This window comes from Danio rerio, chromosome 24 (assembly GCF_049306965.1).
Source record: "Danio rerio strain Tuebingen ecotype United States chromosome 24, GRCz12tu, whole genome shotgun sequence".
NCBI classification, from domain to species: domain Eukaryota; kingdom Metazoa; phylum Chordata; class Actinopteri; order Cypriniformes; family Danionidae; genus Danio; species Danio rerio.
The window spans coordinates 42,280,056-42,298,439 of NC_133199.1; the positions used below are offsets into that span (position 1 = coordinate 42,280,056).

An 18,384-nucleotide genomic window follows, 5' to 3' on the forward strand; every position below is an offset into this window, starting at 1 on the left:
ATAGTTTGTCTCCAACGTCCTTAAACACACCTGCCTGGACGTTATTGTATAACTAGAAAAAGCTTAATTAGCTTATTCAGGTGTGTCTGATTGGGGTTGGAACTAAAATATGAAGGACACCTACCCTCCAGGACCGAGTTAAGACACCCCTGATCTAGTCAAACTGAATTTATTTTGCAAATATTTAATCACAGAAAAATAAAATATGGCAATATCTGAGTTTTCCCCATCACTAACCCTATATATGCGCAAAACAAAATCCTGAACTTGACTTAAAGAGATAACCAAATATAAATATTGACTTTACTTGTTTTAAACCATTGGTCACCAAACTTGTTCCTGGAGAGCCGGTGTCCTGCAGATTTTAGTTCCAACCCTAATCAAACACACCTGAAAAAGCTAATCAAGGTCTTACTAGGTATACTTGGAACATCCAGGCTGGTGTGTTGAGGCAAGTTGGAGCTAAACCCTGCAGGGACACCGGCCCTCCAGGACCGAGATTGGTGACCCCTGTTTTAAACCTTTATGGGTTTCTTTCTTCTGTTGAACACAAATTAAGATATTAACTAAAGCTGAAAACCTGTAACCATTGACTTCCATAGTAGCTATGAAAGTCAATGGTTACCAGTTTCCAGCTTTTTTCAAAATATCTTAATTTGTGTTCAACAGAAGAAAGAAAGAAGTAAATGGTGAGTAAATGTAACGAACTGTCTCTTTAAAGGTTGCAAAATAAGTAAAGCTGAATATTGTCCTAATCAAATGTGTCAAATGCTCTATCTATCTATCTATCTATCTATCTATCTATCTATCTATCTATCTATCTATCTATCTATCTATCTATCTATCTATCTATCTATCTATCTATCTATCTATCTATCTATCTATCTATCTATCTATCTATCTATCTAACAGTGGGAGTGAGATGTGAAAGCTCTGGATGTCCGAGTGAATCAGTGTCGACTGTTAAGTACAGATGCAGTCTTACCGTCAGGTTACAGCATCACTGCGGCTGTACTTCAGAGCTGATGAAATAATAATGTTCCTCAGAGCCTGAATTATTGATCAAACTTTCTATTTTAGTCTTTTTTTCTGCCTCTCTCCTCCCTGCCCCCTTCATCCGTCCATTCTTCCCTTCTGCTCTCCGAAATCACTCCTCGGTTCTCAAGTGCTCAAGGTTGGGACGGTCCCATCTGCTCTTAACAAAACTGCTGCAATACTGACTTATTGAAATAACTTGCGCTCAGATATGAACTTGTACAAATATTAACAAAGGCATTTTAAAAGCATTAAAATCTGTAAATGTATTTATGCATAAAACATACAAAAATATAATTAAATATAGAATATAATAAAAATATTTAATATACAACTTTAAATATATATTATAATTATAAACATATTGTAAATCATTTCAGTTGAGACGCATTTATAATTATACCCATTAAAACACAACAATTCCCATAAGGAAATCTGAAGTTGCTATGTATGAGAATACAAACACTCACTGGCCACTTTATTAGGTACACCTTTCTAGTACCGGGTTGGACGCCTTTTTTGCCTTCAGAACAGCCTTAATCTTTCGTGGAAAAGATTTAACAAGGTACTGGAAATATTCCTCAGAGATTTTGCTCCATAATGACATGATAGCATCACACAGTTGCTGCAGATTTGTCGGCTGCACATCCATGATGTGAATCTCCAGTTCCACCACATCCCAAAGCTGCTCTATTGGATTGAGCTCTGGTGACTGTGGAGGCCATTTGAGTACAGTGAACTCATTGTCATGTTCAAGAAACCAGTCTGAGATGATTCACGCTTTATGACATGGTGCGTTATCCTGCTGGAAAAAGCCATCAGAAGATGGTCATAAAGGGATGGACATGGCCGGCAATAATACTCAGGTAGGCTGTGGCGTTGACACAATGCTCAATTGGTACTAATGAACCCAAAGTGTGCCAAGAAAATATTCCAAACACCATTACACCACCAGCACCAGCCTGAACTGTTGATATAAGGCAGGATGGATCCATGCTTTCATGTTTTTGATGCCAAATTCTGACCCGACCATCCGAATGTGGCAGCAGAAATGGAGACTCAGAGCAGCAACGTTTCTCCAATCTTCTATTGTCCAGTTTTGGTGAGTCTGTGTGAATTGTAGCCTCAGTTTCCTGTTCTTAGCTGACAGGAGCGGCACCCGGTGTGGTCTTCTGCTGCTGTAGCCCATCCGCCTCAAGGTTGGACGTGTTGTGTGTTCAGAGATGCTCTTCTGCAGACCTCGGTTGTATCGAGTGCTTATTTGAGTTACTGTTGCCTTTCTATCAGCTGGAACCAGTCTGGCCATTCTCTTCTGACCTCTGGCTTCAACAAGGCATTTGCGCCCACAGAACTGCCGCTCACTGGATATTTTCTCTTATTCAGACCATTCTCTGCAAACCCTATATATGGTTGTATGTGAAAATCCCAGTAGATCAGCAGTTTCTGAAATACTCAAAGCAGCCCGTCTGGCAGCAACAACCATGACACATTCAAAGTCACTTTCTTTCCCATTCTGATGCTCGCTTTGAACTGCAGCAGATTGCTTGACCATGTCTATATGCCTAAATGCATTGAGTTGCTGCTATGTGATTGGCAGATTAGAAATTTGCATCAACGAGCAGTTGGACAAGTGTACCTAATAAAGTGGCCGGTGAGTGTATATTTCACATTTTTATATTTGTGAAATCAACGCATGAACTTCTAAGTATAATAAATTGATATCAGATTTCTAAATAGGTTGAATTGAACCTGGATGTGCAGCTGTACTGTTTTATTGGATGAAAAATAAATATATCGTGCCAACAATATAATATTTAACAATGACATTTCCCCTTCACGTTCAATCATTTCACTGCAATGAAAGGTCAGATCTTATGCTCAATAAAATAATAAAAAGCATGAACAATGTCATTCCCACTGCCTTCTTCACACAACATTTAACACTTTAACCACAAAATTAATTAACAAAACCAAACCAGAAAGTGTGTGTGATGTCATCAGCATGAACACACACACGCACGCGCACGCGCACACGCACACACACCATCTCACTAGTTAAAATTGATGATTTCTCTGAAATATTGACTTTTGGGATTATTTAAGTGCATAAGTCAGCTGAATATACAACACTCCCAATGGATTTTGTGTGTTTTCATTTAAAGAGTAGCTATTATGCCACATTTCACAAGGTATAAAATAAATCTCGTATGTCTCTAGAGTGTGTGTGTGAAGTTTCAGCTCAAAATACCACACAGATGATGTTTTAGAACTCTTTGAAACTGACCCTTTTAGGATTTGATCATAATTGTGCCATTTTAGTGACTGTCGCTTTAAATTCGAATGAGATCGTGCTCTTATTTCCCCCTATATTTACACAGTGCATCCATACAACTGTGTTTAAACCCCTTTTAAAATAGATTTTTGTATAAAATAATCGTACATATTGTGCCTTTAACCTCAAGTCACAGACACGAGGCAACAATCCTAGAGTGTTTTGGCTGATATAGTTATAACAACCTGTTGACATGATTTGATCTCATTACAAAGCAATCCATCCTCATGTGCGAGAAACGCCTGCTTAATACGAAATAACATCCTCACACTGTCCAGGAAGAAGTAACTAACAGTTGAATGTCAGCGTTCAGTCCAGCAATAGCAGCGTGACGTGGACGAGCGTGAGGAGGATTTAACCAGCAGCAGGTTAGTTGGAGATCTATTTCAGGACTGGATTTACACGTTAAAGACTGATCGAAATCCAGAGAAACAGACAGAGAGACGGTGTGTGTGTTTGTGTGTGTGTTTCACTGTACGCTGTATAGTGGAAACACTGATTTAATATGTTCATCTGCATATCATAACTGATGCTATGTGCTGCTTCACTTCATTCATCTTTAATCAGGGGTTTAGTGGGTTTATATTTACTCTCATGAATGCATCAGCCGCCTTTAAATTCCTGTAATTATGCCACATAAAATAGTGGATCATCATAATAAATATTGATTATTATTAAGTTTTAACTGCCCCATTAATAACATTCATTAAAAGACGTTATGCTGTACCAACAAATGTATGGTAATACATTTGTTGTTACAGTAGGTAGATAGATGGATGGACGGTCGGACAAAGGGACACATGGATGGATGGATGGATGGATGGATGGATGGATGGATGGATGGATGGACGGAAAGACAGACAGACAGACAGATAGATAGATAGATAGATAGATAGATAGATAGATAGATAGATAGATAGATAGACAGACAGACAGACAGACAGACAGACAGACAGACAGACAGACAGACGGACGGACGGATGGAAAGACAAATAGATGGATGGATGGATGGATGGATGGATGGATGGATGGATGGATGGATGGATGGATGGATGGATGGACGGAAAGACGAAAAAGCGGAAAGACAGACAGACAGACAGACAAATAGATAGATAGATAGATAGATAGATAGATAGACAGACAGACAGACGGACGGACGGACGGACGGACGGACGGACGGACGGACGGACGGACGGACGGACGGAAAGATAGATAGATAGATAGATAGATAGATAGATAGATAGATAGATAGATAGATAGATAGATAGATAGATAGATAGATAGATAGATAGATAGATAGATAGATAGATAGATAGATAGATAGATAGATAGATAGATAGATAGATAGATGGACGGACGGACAGATGGAAAGACAGATAGATAGATAGATAGATAGATAGATAGATAGATAGATAGATAGATAGATAGATAGATAGATAGATAGATAGATAGATAGATAGATAGATAGATAGATAGATAGATAGATAGATAGATAGATAGATAGATGGACGGACGGACAGATGGAAAGACAGATAGATAGATAGATAGATAGATAGATAGATAGATAGATAGATAGATAGATAGATAGATAGATAGATAGATAGATAGATAGATAGATAGATAGATAGATAGATAGATAGATAGATAGATAGATAGATAGATGGACGGACGGACAGATGGAAAGACAGATAGATAGATAGATAGATAGATAGATAGATAGATAGATAGATAGATAGATAGATAGATAGATAGATAGATAGATAGATAGATAGATAGATAGATAGATAGATAGATAGATAGATAGATAGATGGACGGACGGACAGATGGAAAGACAGATAGATAGATAGATAAATAGATAGATGGACGGACGGACGGACAGACAGACAGACAGACAGACAGACAGACAGACAGACAGACAGACAGACAGACAGACAGACAGACAGACAGACAGACAGACAGATAGATAGATAGATAGATAGATAGATAGATAGATAGATAGATAGATAGACGGACGGACAGATGGAAAGACAGATAGATAGATAGATAAATAGATAGATAGATGGACGGACGGACAGATGGAAAGATAGATAGATAGATAGATAGATAGATAGATAGATAGATAGATAGATAGATAGATAGATAGATAGATAGATAGATAGATAGATAGATAGATAGATAGATAGATAGATAGATAGATAGATAGATAGATAGATAGACAGACAGAGACGGACGGACGGACGGACGGACGGACAGACAGACAGACAGACAGACAGACAGACAGATAGATAGATAGATAGATAGATAGATAGATAGATAGATAGATAGATAGATAGATAGATAGATAGATAGATAGATAGACAGATAGATATTGTTGGCACTACATTATAAATAGCCTACTGATTGACATGACAAATGACAACAAATATCATTGGGTTTTGTGTACATATTTTACTCACATTTAGAGATTGCTTGCAATAGTAAATGCATCTGAAAAATTATAATCTGATCTGTCTTTTATACACAATTTGAACATTACATATATATAGTTTTACTACATTTCAACTATTATACTGCAATACATGACTATTAAAATTCAAGGTTCATAGGTCTACATCAAGGTCAAATATATAGACAGAACAGTATACAGGTAAACAGTTTCCCCTGCTAGTAGCAATACTCTCTATAAAGCATCTAACAAACTCAATATAAAGTGTCTGATACTGTCACACTGCGGATCGGAAGTGATCACCTGACAGGTGAAATGTGACGACACAAACCGGACAAGAGTCGCTATTAATAGCGTCCAGTCGAGTTAATCTGGTCGTCCAGAACAGACGCGTTAATAACACCCCCCCACACACACACATTAAACAAGCTGCTATACAAAGGAGGATCTCCTCAACTTACATTCACACTCAAACAAACACAATAGTGATATAAAACATAATAAGTGTTAATCTTGTGAGCTATATGAGCATCTATAGTGCGCTCACGGTGCAGTTCACCTGCTCTAATCCTCCTCCTCCACACTTCATTACTAATTTACACCATCTGCTCTGATTAACAGCCACTTTAATGATTTTAAAGCACAGTTAACCCTCATTATGCTCTCCCTTTACGCTTTAACTCTATAGTAAAGTGAATTGCACTGATATAATTAACATATAAAGCAGCTTTTGCATATTAAAAATAAGTTTAATGAATTTTTGGATCTTACCTGTTTATCCTTCCAAGTGTTTTGGCCGCTACCGCTTTAAAGCGCTCAGGTCGGACCTCCATCCTTTACAACTCCACCGCGGGACCGACCAACCGACCGGGACACTGCGCGCTCCTGCTCTCATGCATGCGCACCAGCGCGCTTCCGCCCCCTTGCCACACACACACACACACGCGCGCAGGGACAAGTACGCGCACATACACATACATGAACTTCAGATGCCTAAAGCCCCGTTAATATCCCAGAATGCTATTAAATAAAAAAAGAAAGACATCTGGATATTAGGTCTCTAATAACGACAGCGACCTAATCCCTTTAATTGCCTGCTCTACCAAATGGTTGTCCATATTTTGACTGCTTTAAATGATGACTGTTAGTCATTTAAAGAATGCTTTAAATAATGGTTTATACACGGCATTGTTTGTTTACAAGAAAATCAATCATGATCCTGTTGCACTACACTGGATTTGAAATGAGAGATGTTAAATGAGAATCTGGAATATTTTACGGTGCACATCATAAAATAAAGATGATTTAGTGTTCAAACATGCTTTATGTTTAAAACATGGTCAAACAGTGTTTGGACTTTCAGCAGTGAAAATTAAACCACACTGAGCTGAAATAAACTGAACTTCAACTCTGAAAAATGGACTGACACTGTTTATATTCACTATAATCTTATATGCTCAGCTGCTGACACAATCTACTTTGTAAAAGTGCTATACAAATAAACATCAATTGAATTGGCTACAGGACAAACCACTGTTGTCCAATGACTTGCTGTTTTCCTATTCTCACACACTTTAATCTGTTTTTAATTATTTTTGTAGCTGTATTTTAATTTGTATTCCTGTAATTACTGTAATTAATATCTTTATTTTATTCCTGTTTATGTAAAGCACTTTGAGCTACCATAGTGTATGAAATGCGCTGTATAAATAAACGTGCCTTGCCTAGATAACCTAGTTAAGACTTGAAATGTCACTTTAAGCTGTAAGTATCTTGAAAAATATCTAGTCAAATGTTATGTGCTGTCATCATGGCAAAGACAAAAGAAACATACCCGTCAACCCTCCCGTTTTTCCCGGGATTCTCCTGTATTTTACAGTTCTATCCCACTATGATCCCATAAAGGTATTTTCCCATATTTTTCTCGAATTTTCAGTCTTTCTCTGCAGGATGGCTAAGGAACATTATAGAGTCGAGCATCCCTTTACGCAACCCATACAGCCGAACCACAAGGGGCGCCCCCTGCTCTTAAATGCGAGTCTGTTCTGTGCTTCCACTTTGTTTAGGCACGAAACACATTAAAATGAATATAAAAATGGTCCGATTCCCTTCCTTTTCATTAAAAGTGTCGTCTCCTCTTCATATACAATCCTCAAAGCAGTCATATAGAGGTGCGTGACTGTCAGCTGACGCGCTCCATATTGATAAACAGACGCTGTTTCCCAAACGGATTCTGTACACGCGATTTGAAGCGGAGCAGTGTTTAAACAGATATACACATAACTAATATTAATAACATCTAAAGATGTTGATCTTGGTTAGTTTTTTTTTTCAAACACAAGTAATTTCGTCCTAAATGAGCATAAACAGTAAGGAAAGCAGTCGAAGATGTGTGCATTTTTAAAGTGACACCTCTGTTATTTAATGTAATCAAACGAAAAAAAATCTAAATAAATCATTAATTCGTTGCTCTTTAATCAGAATGCGTTATACAGTGAAGAAACGGCTAATGAGATTTGATAGCTTGATTTTATTTCATTATAATAGCTATTAATTTTAATAAGCTGAACTGTTTGCTAGTTTATTTGCTGCTGATGCATACTATTTATTTTTTCTTTTGTAAATAAAAATAATAATAAAACATATTACTGACCATTTAACTGTTTATTTACAATGAAACAGCTCCAAATGAGCATATTTAGTAATTAGGGGATTTTTTAAAGGGGGTCAGGGGAATCCCTTATTATGGTGGGCATTTCCAATGTTGACAGGTATGAAGAAATTAGTCATGTTATTTTAAAATGATCAAAACTACTGTTTAAAATCTGTTTTAATGATAATTCTACGAGCCTAAGGACTGTACACTAAGGAAGACAAGTACAAAGAGATGTTCAGAACAATCAGTGCTCATGAATAACCAAAACATCTCCAGCCAATCAGAGTTCACCTTGCTTTAGAAAAAGCTTGAGGATTTAAAGTGGCAGACAGAAAAGGTGAGCTTAAAATAATAAAACAGAACACTTATCAACTATCACTTTATTAGCATCGCTTATGGACTATTAATCATCTGCAAGGCAGTGGCTATATGCTGATTGTTTACATGAACGGCCCCTCACAAACATTTCCCGCAATGACTTTCCCCCAGGAAAACCGATGGATCAATTCCTGGTAAAATGCCAGAACAAGAGGATAAAAGCAGCATTATTGAGACTAAACCTCTTTATTATCAGAGTTGCTTCAACAAAAACGCTTTAATAGAGTCAGATAAAGCGTGAGACTGTTTAAATGTTGTCGTATGCGTAGAGGTTTTCATGAGCATGTATGTAGTCTGGTGTCCGCGCGTGTCACTGTCCAAGGTGCTGAAATGGGATTAGAGTAAATCTGCAGGAGTGAAGAGCCGGCGTGCTCACACGATTTAAACCCTGTGTGTGTGTGTGTGTGTGTGTGTGTGTGTGTGTGTGTGATCCCTAACTCTTGCATACACGCTCACTTCCTGTCTTTTTTTAATCCACAAGGCGAGTAAAATGAGAGACATCTAGTGGACACAATATGCAACTACAAGCAGCTGGAAACTCACAAATCAGAGCTGTGAATGTCGGACTTGTTTTTTTGTTGGTCCTGGAACAACAGTCACACTAAACACACTCAATCCTTGCTATTAACTAAAGATGAAACAAGTCAGATATAACTATTTTACGTAAATTCGAAGTAGGAATGTCCATCTTATTTACAAGCAAACAATTGACCTTATGTTAGAGCAGCCGCTTTGAATGTTAGCCTATCACTGGATTAAATGGGTGTCCTCAGTGGTTATCAGCTGATAGATATGGGCCAGTAGGGGCCTTCTATGCCTATGGGTAGGCTCAGAAGGGTGTTATCATCCATCCATATGGTAAATCAGCTATACTAATAAAAGAAGACTCTCCAGATCAGATTCTACATTACTGAGATGGAAGGGTTTAGGGTTGGGGTAGACGTTAATAAAATACACTTAATAGGAAATTTAATAAACAATATTAATAATTATCACGGTTAATCAGCTATACTAATAGAAAAGACTCCAGATCCAGATCTGTTTCTACATTACTGTGATGGTCGGGTTTAGGGTATAGGGTAGACATTGATAAAATACACTTAATGAGAAATTTAATAATTACTATAAATAATTCTCGTTAACTTCCGGCCGCAGCTGTATGTGATCTATAGCTGAACCATGTGGATGGATAACAGTTTTTTGAGCCTACCAGTAGGGGCAGAAGGCCACTGATAGCCATTGATAATGGCCATTCAACCCAGTGATAACACTGGAATCGGCTGTCGGCTATCAGACATACTTCACATCGGTTTAGAAATCTGAGATGTGAATTGAACCTGAAGGTCAGTATTTGACAGTCAGATTAATGACAAACAAGTAAGCAAATAATTACTTAAAACGCGTTTTGGGAAGCATCATAAACCTGATTTTTTAGGATTAATAAGTCAGATTTATTATGATGAAAAAAAAAAGATGATAAAAAAAGTGGGACCTGCTTAAAAGTATTTAAGACCATTATCAATAAACCCAAAGCCCTTAACAGCATTGGAATCCTGCTAGAATATGTTGAATTTAATTCATTACAGGCTGATTGTGTAGCCTTTGCAGCTTTACCAGCTAGAGGACTTATTCTTATGAATTGGAAGTCAGCAGCTCCCCCTTCATATCGGCAATGGGTTTTTGATTTTTTACATGCTCTTACAATGGAAAAGACTCTTTTGGAAAACTAAAGCCACAACCATTCCAGAAAGTCTGGAGCCCTTTTCTAAAAGTTTTTCGGGAGGCACCTATATCTATATGCAGTTGAAGTCAGAATTATTAGCCCCCCTAAATTAAAAATTGCTTTTATTTTAGTCGAAATAAAACAAATCTACAGACTTTCTACAGAAGAAAAAATATTATCAGACATACTGTGAAAATTTCCTTACTCTGTTAAACATCATTTAGGAAATATTTAAAAAAGAAAAAAAATAATAATTCAAAGGTGGGCTAATAATTCTGAGCTCAACCGTATATATATATATTTTTTTTTTTATTTTACTTTATTTCTACTGTTTGTTTTATTCTTATTTTTGTGTATAAAGCATATGTGATATTTTACCCTATTATTTATATATGTATAATTATGTATAAATATGTATAATTATATTTTCCTGATAATTTCTTGTTTGGTGAATTGCATCAGGCAGCACAGTGGCGCAGTGAGTAGCAAGAAGGTTGCTGGTTTGAGCCTCTGCTGGGTCAGTTGGCATTTCTGTGTGGAGTTTGCATGTTCTCCCCATGGGTTTCCCCCACAAGTCCAAACACATACGCTATAGGGGAATTGGGTAAGCTAAATAATATTTAGGTTTTTGAAATTTAAGACTTTTTAAGACCCCACAGACACCATGGTTACATTAAAGACATTTATAATGATTTTCCTACATGTTTTATTTCAATTATTAATATTGATTTAATCAAAGAATCAGGAATGGGTCATAGATGAAACACAAACACACACAAATGTTTCTCAGACATCAGATCAGCACATTAGAGAGATTTCTTAATGACACTGAAGACTGAAATCAAATAAACGAAAAGGTTTAATGGTTGTAAATCTACTTGTAATTGTAGGAATGTCATTTATAAATCCAGAGAAACATAATTACCTAAATTTCCTACATTTTTGTCTAAAGCTGCCTATTCAAACAGAAAAGTGTCTTTAAATGTTCATATTATTTATTGCTCTTACTGTATGATTGTTTAAATAAAAGCAGCCCTGCTGAGCAGATGAGATGTTACTGTATACAGCATGATGAAATGTCTAATAGTGAGAGGTTTATAATCATTAAATATTGAAATAAGGCTATATTCAGCACATGAACTGATGCTGCACTGCTGTAAGAGACTAGAGCCACGTATACTGTGACTATTGCATGTAAACTGAGACCCTGATTCACTGCAACCCCCATCAAACCCACAGAGACACAACTCACACACACACGCACGCACGCACGCACGCGCGCACACACACACACAACTCACACACACGGAGAGAGAGGAAAAAACTAAACAGTATAAAAAGAAGCCCGTAATTATAGACACACACACACACACACACACACACACACACACACACACACACACACACACACACACAAAAGTGTATATGCACACACACAGAAAACTAGACAGATACTTACTCACTCGCACAAATGCACACAAACACTTATTGACAGATGCACTCACTCACACACACACGCACGCACAAAAACAACAGACACAAATGTACATGTACATATACACACACGGACGCGCACACGCACACACACACACAGAGAGAGAGAGAGAGAGAGAGAGAGAGAGAGACAAAAACGCTTACAGACATATGCATATATACACACACAATCAGAGAAACTGACAGACACACACACACACACACACACACACACACACACACACACACACACACACACACACACACACACAGAGAAACTCTTACAGACATACACATGTAGACATACACCCACACACACACACACACACACACACACTCACTCTCACACACGCGCGCGCACAAAAAAAAAAAAGACACACACATACACAAATATTAATAAGGAAACACACAGAGACAGAGAGAAACTAAGAGAGCAAGAGACAGACTGGCACACAAACACACACACACAAAAGGACGGACAGATAAACAAACTTGACAGATACACACTCACTCTATCACACAAATAATAATACGGCACACACAGAAGAGACAAACAGAGAGAGCAAGAAACACTCACTCACTCAAGACACTCACTCACTCACTCACTCACTCACTCACCCACCCACCCTTCCACCCTTCCACCCACCCACCCACTCACTCACTCACTCACTCACTCAAATATTGATAAGGCACAGATAGAAACAAAGAGCAAGAAACACACACTCACACACACATAAAGACAGAGAAACAGTCAGCCAGACAGACACACATACACGCACAGACAGACAGACAGACACACACACGCGCACACACACTCAGAGAGTCTCAGAGGAAGCTCTTCTCCAGGTCCTGTGCGGAGATGGTCCTCAGCGGTGGTCTGGAGAGCGAGAGCGAGTGAAATGGAGACGCTCTCTGAGGAGGAGAGAGAGGAGGAGGAAGAGTGATTATTGACGGAGTGTCAGACAGAGAGCCGTAACTCCCTCCAGCTTTCTCCATCCTCTGCTGCTGCATCCATCCCTCCATCACATAACCAGAGAACACGGAGGACGACGAGCTGCTCAGATCCAGAGCGATGTCTGACAGAAGAGGACACACACACCACAAGAACAACAGCAGATCAGAAAACACAGCTGAAGTCGGAACTATGAGCGGCACGGTGGCTCGGTGGTTAGCACTGTCGCCTCAAAGCAAGAAGGTCGCTGGTTCGAGCCTTAGCCGAGTCAGTTGGCATTTCTGTGTGGAGTTTGCATGTTCTCCCAGTGTTTGCGTGGGTTGCCTCCAGGTGCTCCGGTTTCCCCCACAGTCCAAACACATGCGCTATAGGGGAGTTGAGTGTATAAGTGTGTGTATAAATGAGTGTGTTTGGGTTTTTCCCAGTACTGGGTTGCAGCTGGAAAGGCATCCACTGCATAAAACATATACTGGAATAGTTGGCGATTCATTCCACTGTGGTGACAGCTGATGAATAACAGGACTAAGATGACGGAAAATTGTTTCGAGTGTGGGATTTTGAGAGTGTGATCCTCCTAGACTGTGTGTGTGTGTGTGCGTGCGTATGCGTGTGTGTGTTTTCAAATACCTGATTCATGCAGCTGAGTGTGTGAGTAGATGTTTTTGGTGTAGAACTGGTTGTAGATGCAGTAAACCACAGCCATCAGAGTCAAAGTTCCTACAGCAGCAGCGATGAAGACTCCCACTCGACTGTTGCTCTTCATCAAGTGAACATCTGTCAATATTAAACACACACAGGCACAGTTGAACAGTTTGCATGTTTAGTGTGTTTTCTGTTCATTATGGGATGTTGATCTCTGCTTTGTTGACTTTTACTGTTGAAAATTCGACTCTACAGTTTAACAAAGTGACTTTTATTGACATTTTAGTCATTTCATATAATAATATAATGTATAAGAAATAATATATGAACAAAATAGTCTGTAAAATAACAGAGAATGTACTCCAACCCCGAGAATAAAGCACTGTAAACCATTGCAAATGTTCATAAAAGTCCCTCTGTCCACCTTCTCAAGGTTAAAAGTTGTTGGAAGAAAGATCAAGATCCCACAATGCAATTCGAAAGCAGAAATAAACGAGATACCTAAATAAAGTGTAATGAGGTAAGAGGTACACTTCATCACTGCATATGGGAATGTGTGAAAGTGAAAGCCTTTAGGTAAGGTGTTATTGAAATAATTGACCACATTTTAGCAAAAAAATGACCATTAGATCCTAAGATTTTGATCCTGGGTGTATATCCTGTCAGCCCACTCTTACAAAGCAAAGAGGTCAGATTCATAGACGTGTATTTTACAAGCTAAACGTATTATTGCTCTTAATTGGAAAAATATAAATTAACCTAGAATAGGAAAGTGGATTAAAGAAACCGCATCGCATAAGTCAATAGAATAAATCACATACATTGTCAAAAAGAAACAAAATGTGTTTGAAGATACCTGGAGACCTTTTAATATCTTCCTGAAGTACAATGTAAATGTTGGCAGTCTACTGCAACAAGAACAAGCTTAGGAGTAGGGGAGTATCATGGTCTAAACATAGACTCAGGAAACACTCTTTACCTGATTTAAACATACCCTTTTTTGTTCTTGTTTGTTTATTTATTTATTTATTTATTTATATATATTTGTGTATTAATTAATTAATCAATTTAATTATTATTATTTATTTTTAAGGGAATGGTTTGATGGGAGGGAGAGTAGAGTGTAAAACTCTGGCTGTGTTTTCATAATTATTCTGTAATTGTGTAATCTGTTGTGATATGCAAATTAAAAAAAGTCATAAATATATTGTACCAAATTAAGAAATAAATGAAAATAAATAAAAACATAACACAAAATTCTGAATTTTTTTTTTACAGTTTAGTATAATTAAACCCAGCAAGTATATAATATTATATATATATATATATATATATATATATATATATATATATATATATATATATATATATATATATATATATATATATATATATATATATATATATATAATAAATAATAATATAATATTATATATATATATATATATATATATATATATATATATATATATATATATAAATATATATATAAATAATATAATATAATATATTAATAATAATATATATATATATATATATATATATATATATATATATATATATATATATAAATAATATAATATAATATATTAATAATAATATATATATATATATATATATATATATATATATATATATATATATAAATAAATAATAAAGTATATTGTTTAGTGTTATTATGAATTAGAATTTTCTATATTAGATTTCAATTGTAAAATAAAACAAACATAAAATTCATTCATTTTCCTTCAGCTTAGTCCCTTTTTTATCAGGGGTCGCTACAATGGAATGAATCAACAACTATTTCAGCCTATGTTTTACACAGTGGATGCCCTTTAAGCTGCAACCCAGTACTGAGTAACACCCATACACACTTATACACACTCACACACACGCGTGCACACAACGGCCAATTTTAGCGCATGTGTTTGGACCAATGACTGTAAAAAATATGGACGACGCGACAGCCATTTTTCCCACTGAACGCCTTGAGGGCAAAACGCCTGCTTGACGGGCACAAACTGTCGCAAAAGACTGCTGAAATTGGAGCCTTGACATGCGCAGAAGGATTGTCTGATGGAGCCAGAGGAGGAGCCGCGAAAATGAGCGGAGTCGAGCTTCCAATCAAACGCTTTATGTAAAATCAACCACGCCCCCCGAACTTCTCAGCATGCGTTTGCTGTCATATCAACACAAATGGATGTAATAACGTTAACAAATATGAGGGTTTTATATATTCAATCGCGCCAGCTCCAGGCCGCAGCGCATAACTTACTCGCGGCGTCGCGGGCTGATTCCGGCTCGCATGCGGCAGCGCCTGCTCGCTCGGCCGCCGCATCTGGCTCGATTGACTCGGACTGGAATCGGGCAGTGAGTCCAGGCATCCGGAGTAGGTCCAGCAGAGGTAACATTAGTCAGTCTGAGCTCTAAGAGATAAGTCTCCGGCAGGCGAGAATCTAGCCGGAACTGTGTTTTGCTATCTGGGTGGCTAGGCGTGTATCAGCAAACTAATAAAGCCCGAAAAAAGCCCTGAACTTAGCGAATAAACAGTGTTCCACCAGGATCATGTATGTCAGAAACTGTAGTTTACTGCTGAACTCATTTTGTCATGGTAAAATAACACAGAAATCGAATAATAACATTTCAGTCTACTTCAGTCTCCTGCCGAAGCTCAGACGCCGCGCTTTGAGAAACTGTCAATCACAGCTGTCAATCACGATGACACGCCCAGCATTAAATTACTGCTAAAAACAAACTGTTTACAAAAATGAAGATCTGCACCTATTTCAGCACAATACCCAGTGCCTTAATCGACCAGAACCATCTTTCGGGACATTTTATTGCAAGTGTAATATTTTTTTTTATTTGGGCTCAAGTCTCCTTCATTAACACAGAGGAGGCGGGCTTTGTGACTTGTACTGCAGCCAGCCCCCAGGGGGCGATCTAACGGCCGAGACCTTCACTCAAACGTAGGCTTGCGGCACACTTGGTTTGGACTGTGGGGGAAACCGGAGCACCTGGAGGAAACCCACGCCAGCACGGGGAGAACATGCAAACTCCACACAAAAAATGCCAACTGACTCAACTGAGGCTCGATCCAGTGACCTTCTTGCTGTGAGGCGACAGCGCTAACCACTGAGCCACCATGTCGTTCCGACTACAAAAAAAATGTAATTCCCATAAATATTTTATCAGTCACTCCAGGAGTGTGCAGGGATTTCTTTATACATATTTGTAGACTTAAATTACTGACATTTCCTAAAATATATTGCATTATTTGCTTTGATTATTGTGTATTGATGTAAAATATACACGCAAATCTTGGAAGGGAGACCACATGGGAAAGCTAGGTTGCTGCCGGAAGTGGTGTTAGTGAGACCAGCAGGGGACGCCCAACTTGCGGTCTGTGTGGGTCCTAATGCCCCAGTATATTGATGGAGACTCTATACTGCTCAGTGAGCGCTGTCATTCAGATGAGACGTTAAACCGAGGTCCTGACTCTCTGTGGTCGTTAAAAATCCCAGGATGTCCTTCATTAAAACAAGTAGGGGTTTCATCCCGGCATCCTGGGCAAATCTGCCCACTGGCCTCTGTCCATCATGGCCTCCTAACCCTGCCCATATCAAAGTTGGCTTCATCACTCTGTCTCCTACATAAATGTAAGCAATTAATATATATATATATATATATATATATATATATATATATATATATATATATATATATATATATATATATATATATATATATATATTATATTATATTATATTATATTATATATATTAATATATATATATATATATATATATTATATTATATATATATATATATATATATATATATATATATATATATATATATATATATATATATATATATATAAAATAAAACACTTTAATCATAATTATTTTAAGCAAGTAATATAAAAACGATGTAAAAACAAACTAGTAAAATAAATAAAATATCCAAGTTATACATTAAACAAAAAAGGCTTATATATGAAATAAACCATTTTAAAATATTAAAATAGGGTAATATAGCAAACAAAACTAACAATATTAGAAAACAACAGACCAAAATGAATAAAATAGAGCCTAACTGGCATGAAAATCACATCAATGAGGACAAAACACACTACTGATGATGATGATGATGAGTGTGTGTGTGTACACGTTTTTGTGACATATCAGGACACAAATCTGTATAATGACATAGGTATGACACAGGTATTACAAAAAGGAGGTGAAATATGGAGGACGTTGGGGACGTCCTCATTTCTCACAATGCTTATAAATCCCACAGAATGAGTTTCATCAGAGAGTAAGGCTGGACACCGACTCCGGTGATGATGGGGTTATTAATATAATATATGGTTTTAACAGTATAAAATGAATGGAAACTTATGTAATGTACCCACACAAGTGAAAGTGTGTGTGTCTTACAGCTTTGTTTCAGAGTGACTTGGTCCTGCTGATCAGAGGTCAGTTCATTTTCTTCTGCTGTGTCGGTGTTGACCGGATTCTGACCCAAACACACACTCACACACACCAACAGCAATGTCCACTTCAGCATCCTGCAAACACAGAGAAAAAGACAATCAGTATAACAACAAAACACAACAATCACAACACAAGAACGCTTCAATAATGAGAAAAAGACACCCGGTGCTCTCTAGTGGCTACGAGCTGAACTGAAGACATATCAGTAAATAGACCACCTAACATTAATTATTCGATTATAATTTCA

The 18,384-nt window shown here is 37.4% G+C and overlaps 1 protein-coding gene across 2 annotated transcripts in view; it reads right to left on the minus strand.

The window, feature by feature from the left end:
* slc17a7b (solute carrier family 17 member 7b) overlaps positions 1-6,918 on the minus strand; it is a 42,173-nt gene extending 35,255 nt beyond the window's left edge. For both annotated transcript variants that reach the window (XR_012399556.1, XM_009297642.5), the window contains exon 1: positions 6,586-6,918. Coding sequence is in view for 1 of the 2 variants with exons in the window: in XM_009297642.5 (XP_009295917.2) it covers positions 6,586-6,647 (62 nt within the window). In the remaining variant the exon portion in view is untranslated. The remainder of the gene's footprint in view (positions 1-6,585) is intronic.
* Between the last annotated feature and the right edge of the window lie 11,466 nt (positions 6,919-18,384).